We start from the raw sequence: 16,377 nt of genomic DNA, 5'->3' as shown, positions 1-16,377 counted from the left end.
AAAACAAATATAAACAAATGGGACCTAATGAAACTTAAAAGCTTTTGCACAGGAAAGGAAACCATAAACAAGAAGAAAAGACAACCCTCAGAATGGGAGAAAATATTTGCAAATGGAGCAAATGACAAAGGATTAATCCCCAAAATTTACAAGCAGCCCATGCAGCTCAATATCAAAAAAACAAACAACCCAATCCAAAAATGGGCAGAAGACCTAAATCGACATTTCTCCAAAGAAGATATACAGATTGCCAACAAACACATGAAAGGATGCTCAACATCACTAATCATGAGAGAAATGCAAATCAAAACTACAATTAAGTTTCAGCTCACACCGGTCAGAATGCCCATCATCAAAAAATCTACAAATGATAAATGCTGGAGAGGGTGTGGAGAAAAAGTAACCCTTTTGCACTGTTGGTTGGAATGTAAATTGATACAGCCACTATGGAGAACAGTATGGAGGTTCCTTAAAAAGCTAAAATAGAACTACCATATGACCCAGCAATCCGACTACTGGGCATATACCCTGAGAAAACCATAATTCAAAAAGAGTCATGTACCACAATGTTCATTGCAGCACTATTTACAATAACCAGGACATGGAAGCAACCTAAGTGTTCATTGACAGATGAATGGATAAAGAAGATGTGGCCCATATATACAATGGAATATTACTCAGCCATAAAAAGGAATGAAACTGAGTTATTTGTAGTGAGGTGGATGGACCTAGAGACTGTCATACAGAGTGAAGTAAGTCAGAAAAAGTAAAACAAATACCATATGCTAACACATATATGTGGAATCTAAAAAACAAAAAAATGGTTCTGAAGAACCTAGGGGCAGGACAGGAATAAAGACACAGACGTAGAGAATGGACTGAGGACATGGAGGGGGGAAGGGCAAAGTGAGAGAGTGGCATGGACATATATACACTACCAAAGGTAAAATAGATAGCTAGTGGGAAGCAGCCACATAGCACAGGGAGATCAGCTCAGTGCTTTGTGTCCACCTAGAGGGGTGGGATAGGGAGGGTGGGAGGGAGACGTAAGAGGGAGGGGATATGGGGATATATGTATACGTATAGCTGATTCACTTTGTTGTGCAGCAGAAACTAGCAAACCACTGTGAAGCAATTATACTCCAATAAAGATGTTAAAAAAAAAACAAACCTTGTAAAGATTTTAAAGTTTTAGCAAAATACACTGCAACTCAAAGTGAAAAAATAATAATAAAAAAATAAAAATAAAAACAGTGGAGTTTGTTAATTGCAACAACTGGTAGAAATGGTAGAACAAGTGTGGATGTACGGAGGGAATATACAGTTTTTATAGGTGTCATTCATAAGTTAATTGTTAAATAAAGTGTAAGATTCCATCATCTTCGTAACGTAGGTCATGACAGCCTTATGTAAGCGTACTAGTGCTGCTGAATATAAAAAATACTTTTCAATATTACCGTTTTACTCAGAGGATATCAAATATATTTGAAAAGAAAAATTTCCAGTTGCTTACTCTAATCTATAAACTTTTTTACATCTAACAATTATTGACACTTCTGATCAATTTGATAAGAATGAATAGGTCAAATTATAATATATGTGTAAACTTCTTAATCAAATTTCCACTTTCAAATGTATTTTTTAATTTGCAGAATTATACAATAATCATTACTATTTTCATAACTTGTTTACCTCCTTTGGATAAAAATATCCTGTAAATTAAACTCTCCATTAATTTGAAATAATGTATGCAGAAGACTGGTATAATCTTTCTTTCATTGGATCAAAGGGACTGCCTATAAACACTTTAATAACTATATTTATGTTTCAAAAGTGACATGTCTCCTCCAAAGCTTAAATGAATTTCAAACATCTAAATAAATAGTACTTGATGAGAGATTTATGTACTGTTTTTATAAATAGATTAGATTATAAAAAATTAGAAAATACCTGACTTATTGAGAGTAATTCCAGTCGTATACAGAAAATTATCCACTTTCAAAAACTGTTGTAGGACTGTAAGGTAGCCTGTAACGTTGCTAATGTGATGGCTGTTGGGTAGTCTAATTAAGGCTTTTGAAAACTGAACACTTGGTTGAGATTTAGCATCTGGAAAAAGGAAACCTCATTAGCAAACAGACAAAACAAATGCATATTAGGCACAGCACTATTGGTCAGGACATTTTACTCTAAGTGAACCAGTTATTTCTAAAACATTACTGACATCTCCTAATTATAATTATTATTTTATATTCAGATCTGAATAAATAAGAAATGCCCCTTTCTTTAGATCACACAAGGCACCTTTAGCCTAGAGAGTGCTTGATTCGCCTGCCCAGAATTTCTTCACCCTTTGAGTTTCACTCTAGGGAACCACACATTGACCCATGTGGTTCACTTGGGGTTTCATTTCTGTAACAAGAGTAGAGGTAATGGTGCATGCCAGAATGGGCTGAAACCAATCAAAAGCATCTCATTATCCTGTTGGCCACAATGATTTGCTGAACTATAGGACTTGTGACAACCACAGTTAATGAGATGCAATGTGAGTTTTGCTTGGACTTCTAGGGGAAAAGACCTGCTATTCCCCACTAGATTTTATGTGAGCAGATATATGTCTGGGAGTTGCAAAAGCCATCTTGTGACCAAAAATGAAAGCTCGTTTGAAAATGAGACAATATTTAAGGATTGGAGAGTTGAGAAATGGAAAGAGTAAAACTGGTTCTCAATTATTTCAACTGAAGCCCTGATCAAGCCATGTCTAAAGTTGGTCCCATTCCTACACTTATCAATCATTTGAGCAATAAATAAGTGCTTCCTTTGGGCTTAAGCTAGTTTTGGGTTGGGTTTTCAGCAATTTGCAACAGAAAGTATCTTTGATGATAAACCATATACTTAAGTGGGTAGGTTTCTGCATCAGGCAATTAAACATGCATTAGAAGTTTTTCAAATGCCAGACATTCAATTTATAAATATTATCTCATGTAAATAACTTTGAATTGACTATCCTCTAATTTATGGAGAACCCAGGGACAATATTGATTTTTTTCTGTAATCAGCAGATCTTTAACAATCAAGGGTCAACTCATATCATTAAAACTAAAAATTATCAGAAACAATCAGTTAAATTCTTAGGATGAAAAAAGTATCCGTTTTTAAAGAGTTACATGACAATAAAAAATAAACTATACACTGACTGAGAATTATCTTACATTGTTTTATTTATCATTTATGTATGAAGCTAGAAAAATGGTACCTGGAAAATAAACAGTTAAGGGATATAAAGAAAAACAACACATCTATATTACCCTTGTTAAATTGCTTGGAGGGCACAATGTAATACCTTTTGATCCCTTACAGGTACTATCTACAACTTACTTACTCTTTTAAAATGTGTGGCTTAGTTATGATGAAAATCCAAACTTCTTTAAAACTGAAAACACGTACACTAAAGAAAATGTCTAACTGAACTTCTCTAAGGTTTTACACATTCCTGAAGTTTCCAATTTTTCCTGCTCCTTTTACTACAAATATATTTACACACAGGCCTAACACATTTTTCACTATACAAAATGAACAACTTCCTGATAAAATCTTAGAAGGAAAAATATAAACGTTTTTTGGAAGTTAAGAAGTGAGGATGTGTACTTTCTAAGGAAAGATTTAACATCATCAAAAACATCCATCCTTTCTCGGTTGGCCTCACCAATAGGTCAACTCTTAGGGAAATGAGGCAGTAAAAGGGATTCCAGAGGGCTCACAGTGTTCTCACAGAGATGGGCACATGGCACGGGCAGTGCCACCCAGACAGACAAGAGCTCACCACTGCTTGGTACAGTGGCAAAGGAGTGGTACATGAATATGCTCACGCCGACCCTTTTCATACAACCCAGCAGAAATTACAATTTGTAATGGGGTTTGAAGAATCCAGTAAGGAGTAGGATGTGTCAAGAGAAAACCAAAACAAACAAATGAAGCAGGACTTTGGAGAACCTGATTTCACTAAGGCCCCAGCAGCATAAAATGTGGCCTCGCTCTGCAAACATGTAGTTTCTATTTACTTTCCACCCTTCATACGCAGCGCTACATCCACCCATCCTGCCATGCGCCGGCAAACTCAGTGCAAGAGTAAGAGATTCTACTGCCTTGCTCAGTAAATTACTCTAAGATTAATCAAGCCCTAGTTAATTTTTTCCAAATGATAGTGTTAGGCTTTCTTTTTTTTAATACAGTAGGACTAAATAAGATAGCTTCTGAAGATGAAGAGAACTTCAAAAACAGTCCTTTTTACCTTGACTCTTGTATTGGACTTTGAGGTTTTCTGCCTTTACCAGTCATTCTTATTATGCTTTAGTTCTCAACATTAATTTCCCAAAAGAAACAAAAAAGCCAATTATTGTCACTTATAGAGGTTTTACATAATATGCAGTAAGAGTCACAAAATGCTGGGACTAGTTAAGGGGGTGAGGAGGTGAGGTAAGGATAAAACTATCATCTTCGTGGTTGGTAAAGCAGAGCTGGAGGACACAGCTTGAATCAGACCCCAAATCACACTTCCTGTATTCTTGCCCTTGGGATATGTGAGTGGGGCAAATCATGTCTGCCAAGCAGATACTTAACTCCCCAGCCTCAGACCCTTCCCACACAGGCAGCAAGATTAATGTCAGAGGCAGGAATGAAGGTGACCTGCAAACTAGAAAGCCCCAAACGTCTGAGTCCTTTTCCCAATTTCACCAACCACTAAAGCCCAGTGAGAGATGTGATTTGGAAAGCAGTTCAGGGACTCTTTCCAGTATTTCTGCAAGTCAGATGTTCTACTGGGGGTGGCTAAAATGGTAAAAGAGAGAATGATTCCCACTACACACACACACACAAATGCTATAGTTTGGTAGTGAAATAAGAATCAGTTCAGATCAACTTATAGTCAGTACTAATCATCCCTGATCAATTTAGATTTTTCCCACCTTATAATCAACACTGATCCACTGGTGAAGAAGCACAGTTATACAATATAGCCACAATATAGTCTATTTACTTACTAGCTAAGTAAGAAGTGGTGTACTTACCAGCTAATTTTCCAGTAATTAAAACAGTGTCTTCAAATAGCCATATATTTGCTTGGCTTTGCGGGAACAGTGAAAGTGTAACTGATGAATATACTGTGAAATATAGCATAATTAGGATATTTTATTAGACATGGGGGGAAAACTGGGACAAATATAGTTCTGCTCCAGCAGGTCCTAAAAATGTGGGAAAAAGAAATTCTGTGATGGGAAAAGCAATTCAAAACAAAGGAAGAATGCATGTAAAATATGATGGAGGAAAAAAAGGAACATAGTAAAGTGAGACCATTCAGCATCACTATTTTACTAATTTTTAAAAATTGTATACAGTAGTTTGTACCAAGGTGACTAATGATGTTCTCTAACTAACCCCAGATATATTTGGTCAAGTTAAATGCTTAAACAACCCCCTGCTATTTTCTCTATATAATCGTTACTTATTTCCTTCTTATATTGAATAATTTTTAAACCGTTTTTTCCTGGCCCCATGATTCAAGGTTCTCTCAGATGGGGAGTACATCCACTCTTCTTTTTTAACTTCCCATACAAAGGTGCAGTGCTCTTCTTCACAGTGTGGTTCGCCAAACAGACTGTGCTTTGCCAAAGGAAGAAACAGTTTAACACATAAAATGATCCAGAGGCAACATTTAGTAGTAGAGAGGATGGGGCTGGACCCGCCTACAAGAGTAGGCACCTGAAATGCCTGGTGCGATGAGTAAGTGCAGATCCCCTGAAAGATAACTAAATTCTTTCAAGATCAGGAACAAGAGGCAGGGACAAAAGACCATCGTTTTATAAGCAAGACCAAATCAAACAACCTGACCAATCCTGCAAAAGAAAAATAAGTTCTGAGGCATCACCTAAAGCACAAGTTCTCACTGATCTCTCTCCTCCATGCAAAGCAAGTAAATATCAACAGAAATGATACAATATCCCTAAATCACTTAAGAAAGGATAAAACACACTTGCATGAGAATACTTTTAAAATCTGGAGATATTTCAAAGAGCTGTAAAGGAAATATGGAAGAGACAGGATAAAATATTAAAAGTATACAATGATGTATGGGTGGATGTAAAATAATATACTTTTTTCTTAAGTAGGAATAGAGGACTACCAAATGAAAGTAATTTTAATTCAGAATACACTAACATTTAGATGGATTGTTAGACTTATTAGATTGGAGAGAAGGTGGTTAGGGTAGTAGCTTGGACCCTGAGATGACTGTATCCCATATTTGGATACTTTCTTAGTCCCAGGTAGGTTAAAAAGGGCTACCCTGACAGCTTTTTCTATTAAACCTGAGGAGAATCTTTCAGAAAGTCACTTAAACTTGGATTCAGATTTCCTCTGACTTTAAAAAATGTTTCTGATTATAAACGGGATATATATATCCACTCTGGAAAAGTTGAGAAATACAGAAAAGGAAAGAAGAAAATGATGGTCATCACAATACCACCACAGAGACAACCACTATTAGTATTTCAGTATAGCTCTTCCTGGATTTTTCCTGTGATTTTTCTTTAAAAAGAGGGAGTATGATATTGTATACAGAATATTTTCACCCTGCTTTTTCACTTAAAATAATATTGTAAGCATTTCTGTCCCTCAATAGAAACTTTCATAACATTTTCAAGGTCACATATTTCTTAAAGTATCAAGATTCACTTAACCACTACACTGTACAATACTGTATATTTAGATTGTTTCCATTTTCACTATTACAAAATAATATTTGACTCAACATCCTTGTGCACAGATATCTGTCCACTTTATTTGTATGTTTGTTTTTAGGATAGATTCCCAGCAGTCAATGATGATGAAGATTTCGAAGACACTGACACACACATTTCAAAGTTGTTATCCAGATAACACTGCCGACTTCTCCCACCAGCAGTGTTTGAGGATGGCCATCTTGCCCAGCTTGTCAATATTGAGTATGTTCACTTTTTTAAAATGTTTCTAAAGTGAAAAAATCTAAGAAATGTGTATTTTGGGGGCGTACTTAGATTATTAGGAAGGTAAAATATTTTATCATATTTACTAATCATTTGTATTTCCTGTTTTGAAAACTAAGTCATGATTTTATCCATTTACCTTATTTAGGCAGGGCCTTGGTTTTTTTACTGATGTGTATGAATTCTTAACACATTAAGGATATCATTCCTTATTATTTCATATATTTTTTACTACTTTTTAAAATTATGGGGAAATCTACCTTTTATGACATCTTTCATTGTTTTTCAGTTTACAAAGACCATCCTAAAAAAATAAGATAGTTTATTAAATTTAATGTAATTTAATTTTCCATATTTTAACTTTTTGAGCAATATATTTTGGAATATGGATTCAAATTAATTTATTCCAAATAGTTAACCAAAGTATCCCAATATTACTTATTGAATATTCAGCTTTTTCCTCAATGATTTATGATTCCTATCATAGATTACATTTTTTATGCCTACTAGTATCTGATTTGTACCACATTACAAATCATAGTACAATATCACTTAATTCTGTAGCTATATATTTTAGTTATCTGGAATGGCAAATTGCCTCTAGTAAATCGTCTTTTAAAACAAGATTTCAGGTATTTTGACACATCTGTTCTTTAAGGGTTATTTTGCCAAGTGTTTTGTTAATGCACTAAATCTATAAATTAATCTGGGAAGAATTCAAATCTTTACAATATTCAAGCTAAGAAAAAATATTTTTCCAGTTTCTGGTGTTTTAGTTGATTTGGTGTTTTTTTTTTTTTAGGTCTATCAGTAACATTGGGTAGTTTTATTTTCCCTCCCCACAGTTACTTCACTTTTTTTTTGTAGGTTTCCCTGCATATTTTGTTTGTTCTTGTTGTTCTGAGAGGGATTTCTTTTCATTATTTTTCCTAATTGGTTATTATTTCTGGTATATAAGAACATGTATTGATTTGTAGCAATACTAACTTGTAGTTTTCCAGGGATATGATCATAACCAGAAAAAATGGTTTTGATTCTTCCTTCCTAATAGCTATCCCCTTTTTTTGTCTGTTAATATCTTTTTGCTCTGATAATAACTTCTACTACAATGTAAAATAATATAGACATCTGTGTTTAGTTTCTTATTTTAGTAGGCTCACCTCTAATATTTTACAGTTAAGTATGATTTTGAGATACCTAAGGATATCTTTGTGGTCCTAGTTTTTAAAGAGTGTGTTCTTGGTTAGGCATGAATGGTGAACTTATAAAATGCATTTCAGGCAACATTTCAGGCAATTGTTGATATTATCACATATTAGTTCTAATTTGTTCTACTAATATTATACATAAAATTAATGAAGTTTGACATCCTTATAGTCCTGCAAAGAAGAAAAATCCTACTTGGTCTTGACACTATGCTATATTTAAATAATGGTGAAATTCTTTTCTGTATTGTTTAGGAATTTTGCATTTAGAGTTATAAGTATGACTGATCAATAGAGAGGTGCGTGTATATGAAGAGAGAGTATGCACACATTAGGGCATTTAATTTTGTATTACCTTTGTTAGGTCTCAGAATCAAGGCTGTACTAATTTGGTAAAATGATCTGGGGTACTTTTCCTTATAGCCTTTGAAGTTATTTTTACCCAGAACATTTTACCCATGGTTATTAATCTACCTCATCTAAAATCAATATACCATTTATATTATCACAAAATTGTTTGTTTTATTGGATTTTTAAGATTATTGCCAAATTTTTTGATAATTTTTATGATTTTTAAAGCTTTTATGTATTTTTATCTTTTATTTCCCTCATTTTTTGTTTAAATTAGCTAGATGTGTGTATAATTTACTTCAAAAAACTAACATTTTGTCAATTATTTCTTTATATTTTTCTAATATATGCCAATCTACTTCAATCTTTTTATTTCCTTTTGCCCATTTTAGTTGGTTTCTTCTTTCATTATTTTTCTCACTTTTGTTGAATGAATAGTTGTACTTAATTTCTGTCTTTAAAAAAAAATTAAAGCATTTGAAACCATGAAGTCACCTCAAATACATCCCTATCTGGATTTTCCAGTCATTTTATTACAATTTTATTCACATGAGTCTTATTAAATGATCTAATTCATTTTTCATTTTCTTTCTCATTCTAAATTTAAATAGTTCAAGAATTCAAATGTTTCCAATATGAAACAAAATAAAATATCTAAAACCTAACAACAAGAACCACCACAATAAAAAATAAAATTTTTAGAAAGATTGATTACCTAATGTATCATCCTTCCAGTCAATCAGACTTGTATTCTGGTACCTTGTATGGCCAATTTTCCCAGTATTCAATTAGTTATAATAACTCCTACCAATTTTTTTCCAGCTTTATTGAGATATAACTGACATCTAACATCATGTAAGTTTAAGGTGTACAATGTGATGATTTGATATATGTTTATATTGTGAAATGATTGCCACAATAATTAATAATTCTTTCTCCAGTATGCCTCTTGTACTCTCACCTCTCCTTTCCATTTCCTTTCTTACATCAGGCTACTGTCCACCAGCACAACCACAGCTTCATAGCCAGGCTCCCTGAATCCATTTTAGCCCTGCTGTTGCCCTGTTCTTTATACACTGTAAATTCAGTTTCTAAACAACTTACTTTCATGTGCTCAAGGATCTACGAGAACTGCTTTATTATTCATCACGTAAATCTAAACTGTTCATCTTATCTTTTGAGAATGTCCTTTAATTATCTGGCTCTTTACTTTACTTTGGCCCATCCTGCTTCTAACTACTTCGTTGGGCATGCCACACCCCTCTCCGCCACCTGCAGACAAGCTTTGTACCAGAGCAGAGTTGTCGCTCAGGATTCCTTCAAGCTTCTGTAGAAGGAAAAAGACCTTCATGTTTTCTTCAAACTGGCACGCCTTTCTAACCTCCTTATATTGGCTTCACATAGTCTCATTTTCGGTTTATCAGAACAAGAGAAAAAAATCATTTACATTTAGTGAAGGCAAAACATTGTTTAACTGCTTACTTGGCATTCTTCCAGTCTTCCAAGGCAGAGGTGTCAACACATAGCCATCTTTGTAAGCAATAATGGTTAGGCTGAGTCCTAACTTGTAGGGTACTCTTATCAACACTGCTCCATTGTTTCTAGTTACTGTGGAATTTGTCTTCGTGTAGTTTACAAACACTTCTACAACTGCTTGACTCAGGTACTGACGACTGATGATGTCATTCACCTGGACTTTCAGCATAAATACAGACACTGGAAGAGAAAAAGAAAATCGCAGCACATTATATCCTAGAATGCATATGTCACTATACTTTAAAATGTCATTTAAGACACCTGAACCAACAGTACAAAATTGTTGAAAAATTTAGGAAATACATACACATGGATGGATAGAAAAAGGTGTTAAACATTCCAACAAATTCATTATTCTTCCTAAAACTGAATAAATTTGAATTTATTATTAATACGATGCAGTATTATCACTCCATTTTCTCTGCCATTTAGGAGAAGAAGGGAGAACAGTGAATAATGGAAAGAGTTTCTGGCTTTAGGAAAATAATTTTTACTTTATGTTACTAATTTCTAATATTATCAAGTTATATAGATTTAATACTAATTTAAAATACAGTCAAAGGTCTTAGAATAAAATGCCATCTCACCAAACCCATTAGTGCATGGCTAGCTCCTTTATTTTGTTCTGTTGTCTGGAAAGCAGGGGACGTGTTTTAGTTCCAAATTACAAAATATCAAAACAAAATCTCAGGTGGACTTTAGAGAATATTATGCTTAGTGAAATAAGTCAGAAAGATAAATACTATGATGTCACTTATATGTGGAATCTAAAAAATAACACGAATGTATATGCAAAACAAACACATTCACAGACATAGAAAATAAATTTAAGGTAACCAAAAGGGAGAGGGAAGGGGGAGGGACAAATTAGGGGTATAGGATTAACAGGTACAAACTACTATCTATAAAATAGATAAGCAACAAGAAGGTATTGTATAGCATAAGGAATTATAGCCTTTACTTTGTAATAACCTATAATGGAACATAATCTGCAAAAATACTGAATCACTACGCTGTATACCTGAAACTAATATTGTAGATCAACTCTACTTAAGTTAAAAAAAAAAAATTTTTTTCTAAAATATAAAAAAACATTATCCATTAAATATATAGACACAACATGTGAAAATAATAAAGTCAAGAAAATAAGAATTAAAGCTTTTTCTACTTAAACCTCCAGCCTTATAGATCTTGACAATGTGTTCATGCATTTACCAATGATAATGTCTGGCTACAAAAGAACTTTTACCATCATGGAAATGCCTTTGCAAAGCCTGTATCGTAACACCTTCGTTAAAGATGCCTTATCTTCTACCATAAATGGGCTCTGCAGCCAGTCAAGGTCCATCTCTGCCATTCCCTAGACATGCAACTTTGGGTGAGTTACTCACCTCTCGGTCCATTTGCTCATCTGTAAAATCAGGAGATAGCAACTATTTTGAGCTAATAAAATGAAATAATGCAAATAATGTGCTCAGTACAGTGTTTGGTTGTCAAATCTAATGTTAGTATCGTTATTTATAACAAAAATTATTACTTCACAATTGGAGACCACTTCATGAACATGAGTACATCAGTAAGAAACATCTCATAAGGATTAATTATGCTGTTATGCATTTGTGTAAACAAACCCATTTTTTTAAAAGAATTTTTAGCAAGAACATCACATCAGGTAAAAAATCCTAGTCAACAATGATTGAGTTGCAATATTGCTACAAAACTGTTGTCACACCTTATCTATTTTTTGTTAAGATAAGCTAGACTTTAAATTGCTTTTGACCATAACAAAGACATTTTAAATACAAATAGAACCACTGTAACTGCCCAGTCCTAGGAAAGGTACCATTCAGCAAGTTATAAAACAGTCTTGATCCTTTTAAGAATCCAAAAATGAGGTTAGGGCTTCCCTGGTGGCGCAGTGGTTGAGAGTCTGCCTGCCAATGCAGGGGACACGGGTTCGAGCCCTGGTCTGGGAAGATCCCACATGCCGCGGAGCGACTGGGCCCGTGAGCCACAACTACTGAGCCTGCGCATCTGAAGCCTGTGCTCCGCAACAGGAGAGGCCGCGATGGTGAGAGGCCCGCGCACCGCGATGAACAGTGGCCCCCACTTGCCACAACTGGAGAAAGCCCTCACACAGAAACGAGGACCCAACACAGCCAAAAATAAATAAATTTAAAAATGAGGTTAAATGTTATCCAAACACAATTCTTTATATATTCAGACACAAACATATTTTTCATATATTTCCTCACACATGATAATAATTAAATCTAATAAGAACTAAAATGTGTTGGCAGTTAATGAACCAGGCATTGTGTTAATTTTTAAGTGCATCATTCCATTTTCTCTTCAAAACACCCCCATTAGATAGATACGATTGTCTTCATTTCATATATTGGTAACTGCAGGTTAGCACGGTTTGTAAGTCGGCCATGGAGGAAACCAGACACAAACTCGCCACAGTCTCTCCTCAAAGCTTGTGCTCTTACTGCACTACAATTGCCTGATTATACCCTTAAAAGCTACTCTAGTCCCACTTTAGAGCATGGAAATGGGAAGAACTGGGGGGAAAATGACTCCTGTAGAGTCACACCTTAAAATGAGGTTCCATTAGTATATCTGAAAAATGGTTAATTTCCAAAACAACTTTGTTTATATTCAAATGTAAATATGGAGAATAGATTACAAGGCAAAATATAGATAACTGATGTTCATCCACACCTCTACTTTCTCGGCATTTTTAATAATAAAAAGCCTTTGTGGGAGGTTAAATTATTTGTGAGCAGTCATTACTATCATTACTTTTAAAAGAAAAATTCAGGAGCATCTGGTACTAAAAGGTCAACTAAGCCTTGGGCCGTAACTCCAAGCTTTCCTCAAATTATTTAACTACCTCCCCATCATATCATAAATTCATCGCATTACTATGTTTTCACACTAAAATAAATCATGTTGCTAACAATTTAAAAGCAAAATATGAAAAAGGGCTAGGGATAAATACATGTTCCTGTTGCCAAGCCTTGTGTGTATATTATCACAAAAATCTCAATATACCTTTGTAAAATATATAATATCAAGTCCATTTTACTGATGAAGAAGTGAGATTTCAGACATTCAGGTAGCTATGCAAACTGCCTCAAATCTCACAGTCATTAAGAAGCTGTGTCCATACAGCAGAAACTAACACAATATTGTAAAGCAATTATACTCCAATAAAGATGTTACAAGAAAAAAATAAAAAGAAGCTGTGTCAGCCTTCAAGTGTCCCCCCCCCCCCATGAATGACTCCAAAGCCATCTTTACATCATGTTATAGTGAGTCCTGGGGTCACATTACTCAAGTTAATTCAAGGAATGTATGATTGCAATCATCACTGAGAACTTAAATTCTTATACAACATCAATTAAAAAGAAAAATAGTAATCATACATATATGCTGATGGCAAACCATGGCTTCAAATTCAAATGGGAAATACAACTCTTAGGCAAAAAAGTAAAAGGTTGCCATATGTAAATAGGGCATGATGGGCTTCTAAACCAATGTCCTTGAATAGATCCACCTAGTACAAAAAACTAGTTATGTGTAGAGGACAAGTAGCTGCTGCTCAATTCAAAATAATTCCCCCAGTCACCTGCCCCTAATCCCCTAGACAAAATTTGTTGAGCCACTGGCATAAAGCATCTAACTAATGCAGGCCAGACAGTCTGTCAGGCCCTCAAAATGTGAATAAAGATACACAGAGGCTATCAGTTGCTGGAGCTGAATCATCTGAGAGATTCTATGAACGCCTACCCTCTGTGATTTCCAGTATTTTCATGTCCCTCTCCTTCCAGAAGCTGGGTTGTACTGTCCCTCCTGCTGATCTGTGAGCTATATCAAAATCCCTCCCCCGAATCTTGTAGCCAGAGTTGGATTCTGTTGCTTGCTTCCAAAGCAAGTACCTTAAATGACATGGGATACAACTGTAAATATATGATATTTTATTTAATAAGCTACCCTATCTTTTAAAAGAGAAGGCAAAGGAGGGAAGGCTAATGTACCAAAAATATGAGAAATCATATAAGAGGGAGACTGCACATAACTAGAAGATAAGAGAATTAACATTCCCTATTAAAATTTGGTAATGGGTCTTATTCAAATCACATGTACCTGCAATGGTTCCTTCAACAGCATTTTCAGGAATGGGACCCAACAGGGAATTTTTATTAATTTGTTTGCTCCAAAGATTTCAGAAATTCTCAGAGCCTTTGGATTTATAGACAAAGTCCAATGTGTAGTAAGATCTTAAGCTAAACTCATTAAAAAAAAAAAAAACTCTGCATATTCCATATGTTTCATCTTTGTAAAAGTACAGTTGCCAAAATAAGACACCCTAAAACCTCCTGGCATTCTGAAGCTGGGTTTGATTCATAAAATGTTTTCTAATCCAGAATGGATGATTTTTTTCCACATGTGCTAATAATGTTAATGTAATAAATTTGATGAGAAAATGAGTATCAAATTCAGAAAAAACAATTTGCAAAGGTCAAATCTTGGCTATCAAACTCACAGCCTCTCTGTCTGTGGAGATCCCCTATATCTGTACCTTAGATTGCCTAACAGACTTAAGACATACTGTAGGCCTGACCAGCACTGTCCTCTCTAGCTCAAATGGGAAAAACTAGTTATTTGTATAATACACACACATGCACACACACCCTGCTCCCTCAGGCCCAGTGCTAGAAACTTTACACGTGTTGTCCAATTTCATCCTAATACAAACCTGCAAGACTTCCTCCTTTTAAGGCAAGGAAATCGAGGCTAAAGTTAAGCAGCTAATAAATTACAGGCAGGATTAACAGGTTCATTTTACTCCAAGTTCCATGTGTTTTACTCCACATTCTTTCTCATTGAAAAGCCTTAGGAATTTGGTTTCCATCATATTCACTAGCTCACTTATTTCCTCCCAACCAATGCAGAGAAGGAAGTGCTCATTTGCTGATTCTCTGAGCTGCTCCTCCCCTCTCTCAGCCTGGTTTTTCTGGCCCAGACATAAGCAGCAGCAAAAATAGCATTAAAAAAAACAAAACCCGAAAAACAAAATCTTGGCTGAAAGCCTGGTTACAGCAATTAAAGAGGCACAAACAACTCTTTTTCCTTCAAATAAAAAGTTATAAAGAATTACCTGCCATTGACTTAAACAGGATGCCTCTGACTTCTGTGATGTCAAGTTTGACCAGGCAAACAGCACTGGCAGCCAGAGGTAATATATATCCATAATAATCCCCCTCACTAGCTCTCTTCTCCAACAAAAATACTCTGGCATTTAGACTGGGCAGATTGTGTGATTAAATATATGGTTTTCAACCAGAGGTGCTTTTGTCTCCATAATCTACCTACTCTTCTCCATTGTATTTTTTCAGCCTTCCATGTCCATATGATTTTCTCTGTCATGTAATTATAATCATTATGTCTTGCCCACATAATTTTCTTTTCAGTATGTCACCATTGGTTTAAAAATGGTTCAATATCAAATGATTTCAACTGCACCCTAAGAAAACATATAATCTAAATGTTGAGAGAAACAAGGAAAAATAAAATATACACCCATGAGCAAGGTCTGAGGTTGCTGGCAAAGATTTAACTATTTAGCACATGATTAGAAGCATTAAGTAATGAGAATCACTAAAATTCAAAAGACTACTAAATAGGTATAAAGAAATGTTCTTGAAAAAGCATATTAGAATCAACACTGTATTATGGTTTTGCTACAGGATATAGATAGGTAAATCAAAGTCCAGAATAGCTATTTATTTGACGACATCTGGAGTGGGGTGGGCTGAGAAATTACAACCCCACTTCTTTTCAAGACAATCTGACATCATTTTATTATGTTGTTACTATTATGTAGGTTACAACTATACCCATGGAGAAACTTTCTCAGATTTCTCCAGTACAAAAACTAGCCTACTTCTTTTCAATTATGTTTCAAGCATCTACAATAATTTAATATACAACTTTTTTCCTCTCTAGGAATATAGTGCTAAAAATATACTAGGTAGATAACGTTTTTATAAACAGATCACAGATAAAATTTAATAAAATATTTTAACAATGAAAATTTTCAAACTTTGAGGTTTATGCATTCTAAATGAGAGCTATAAAAAAATAAAGAACAGGGCTTCCCTGGTGGCGCAGTGGTTGAGAGTCTGCCTGCTAATGCAGGGGACACGGGTTCGAGCCCTGGTCTGGGAGGATCCCACATGCCGCGGAGCGGCTGGGCC

General features: G+C 34.8%; 1 protein-coding gene across 1 annotated transcript in view; it reads right to left on the bottom strand.

Annotated features, from left to right (window-relative positions):
• Window positions 1–16,377, bottom strand: part of FAM171B (family with sequence similarity 171 member B) — a 66,745-nt gene that overhangs the window by 20,368 nt on the left and 30,000 nt on the right. The window contains exons 2-4 of the mRNA XM_007190363.2: window positions 10,058–10,291; window positions 5,067–5,159; window positions 1,951–2,109 (exon numbers count right to left, since the gene is read on the bottom strand). Of these exons, the coding sequence (XP_007190425.2) occupies window positions 1,951–2,109; window positions 5,067–5,159; window positions 10,058–10,291 (486 nt within the window). The remainder of the gene's footprint in view (window positions 1–1,950; window positions 2,110–5,066; window positions 5,160–10,057; window positions 10,292–16,377) is intronic.

This window comes from Balaenoptera acutorostrata, chromosome 8, assembly GCF_949987535.1.
Source record: "Balaenoptera acutorostrata chromosome 8, mBalAcu1.1, whole genome shotgun sequence".
Lineage (NCBI taxonomy): Eukaryota > Metazoa > Chordata > Mammalia > Artiodactyla > Balaenopteridae > Balaenoptera > Balaenoptera acutorostrata.
Note: the sequence above shows the minus strand (reverse complement) of the source record. Positions and strands in the feature narration are given on the sequence as shown.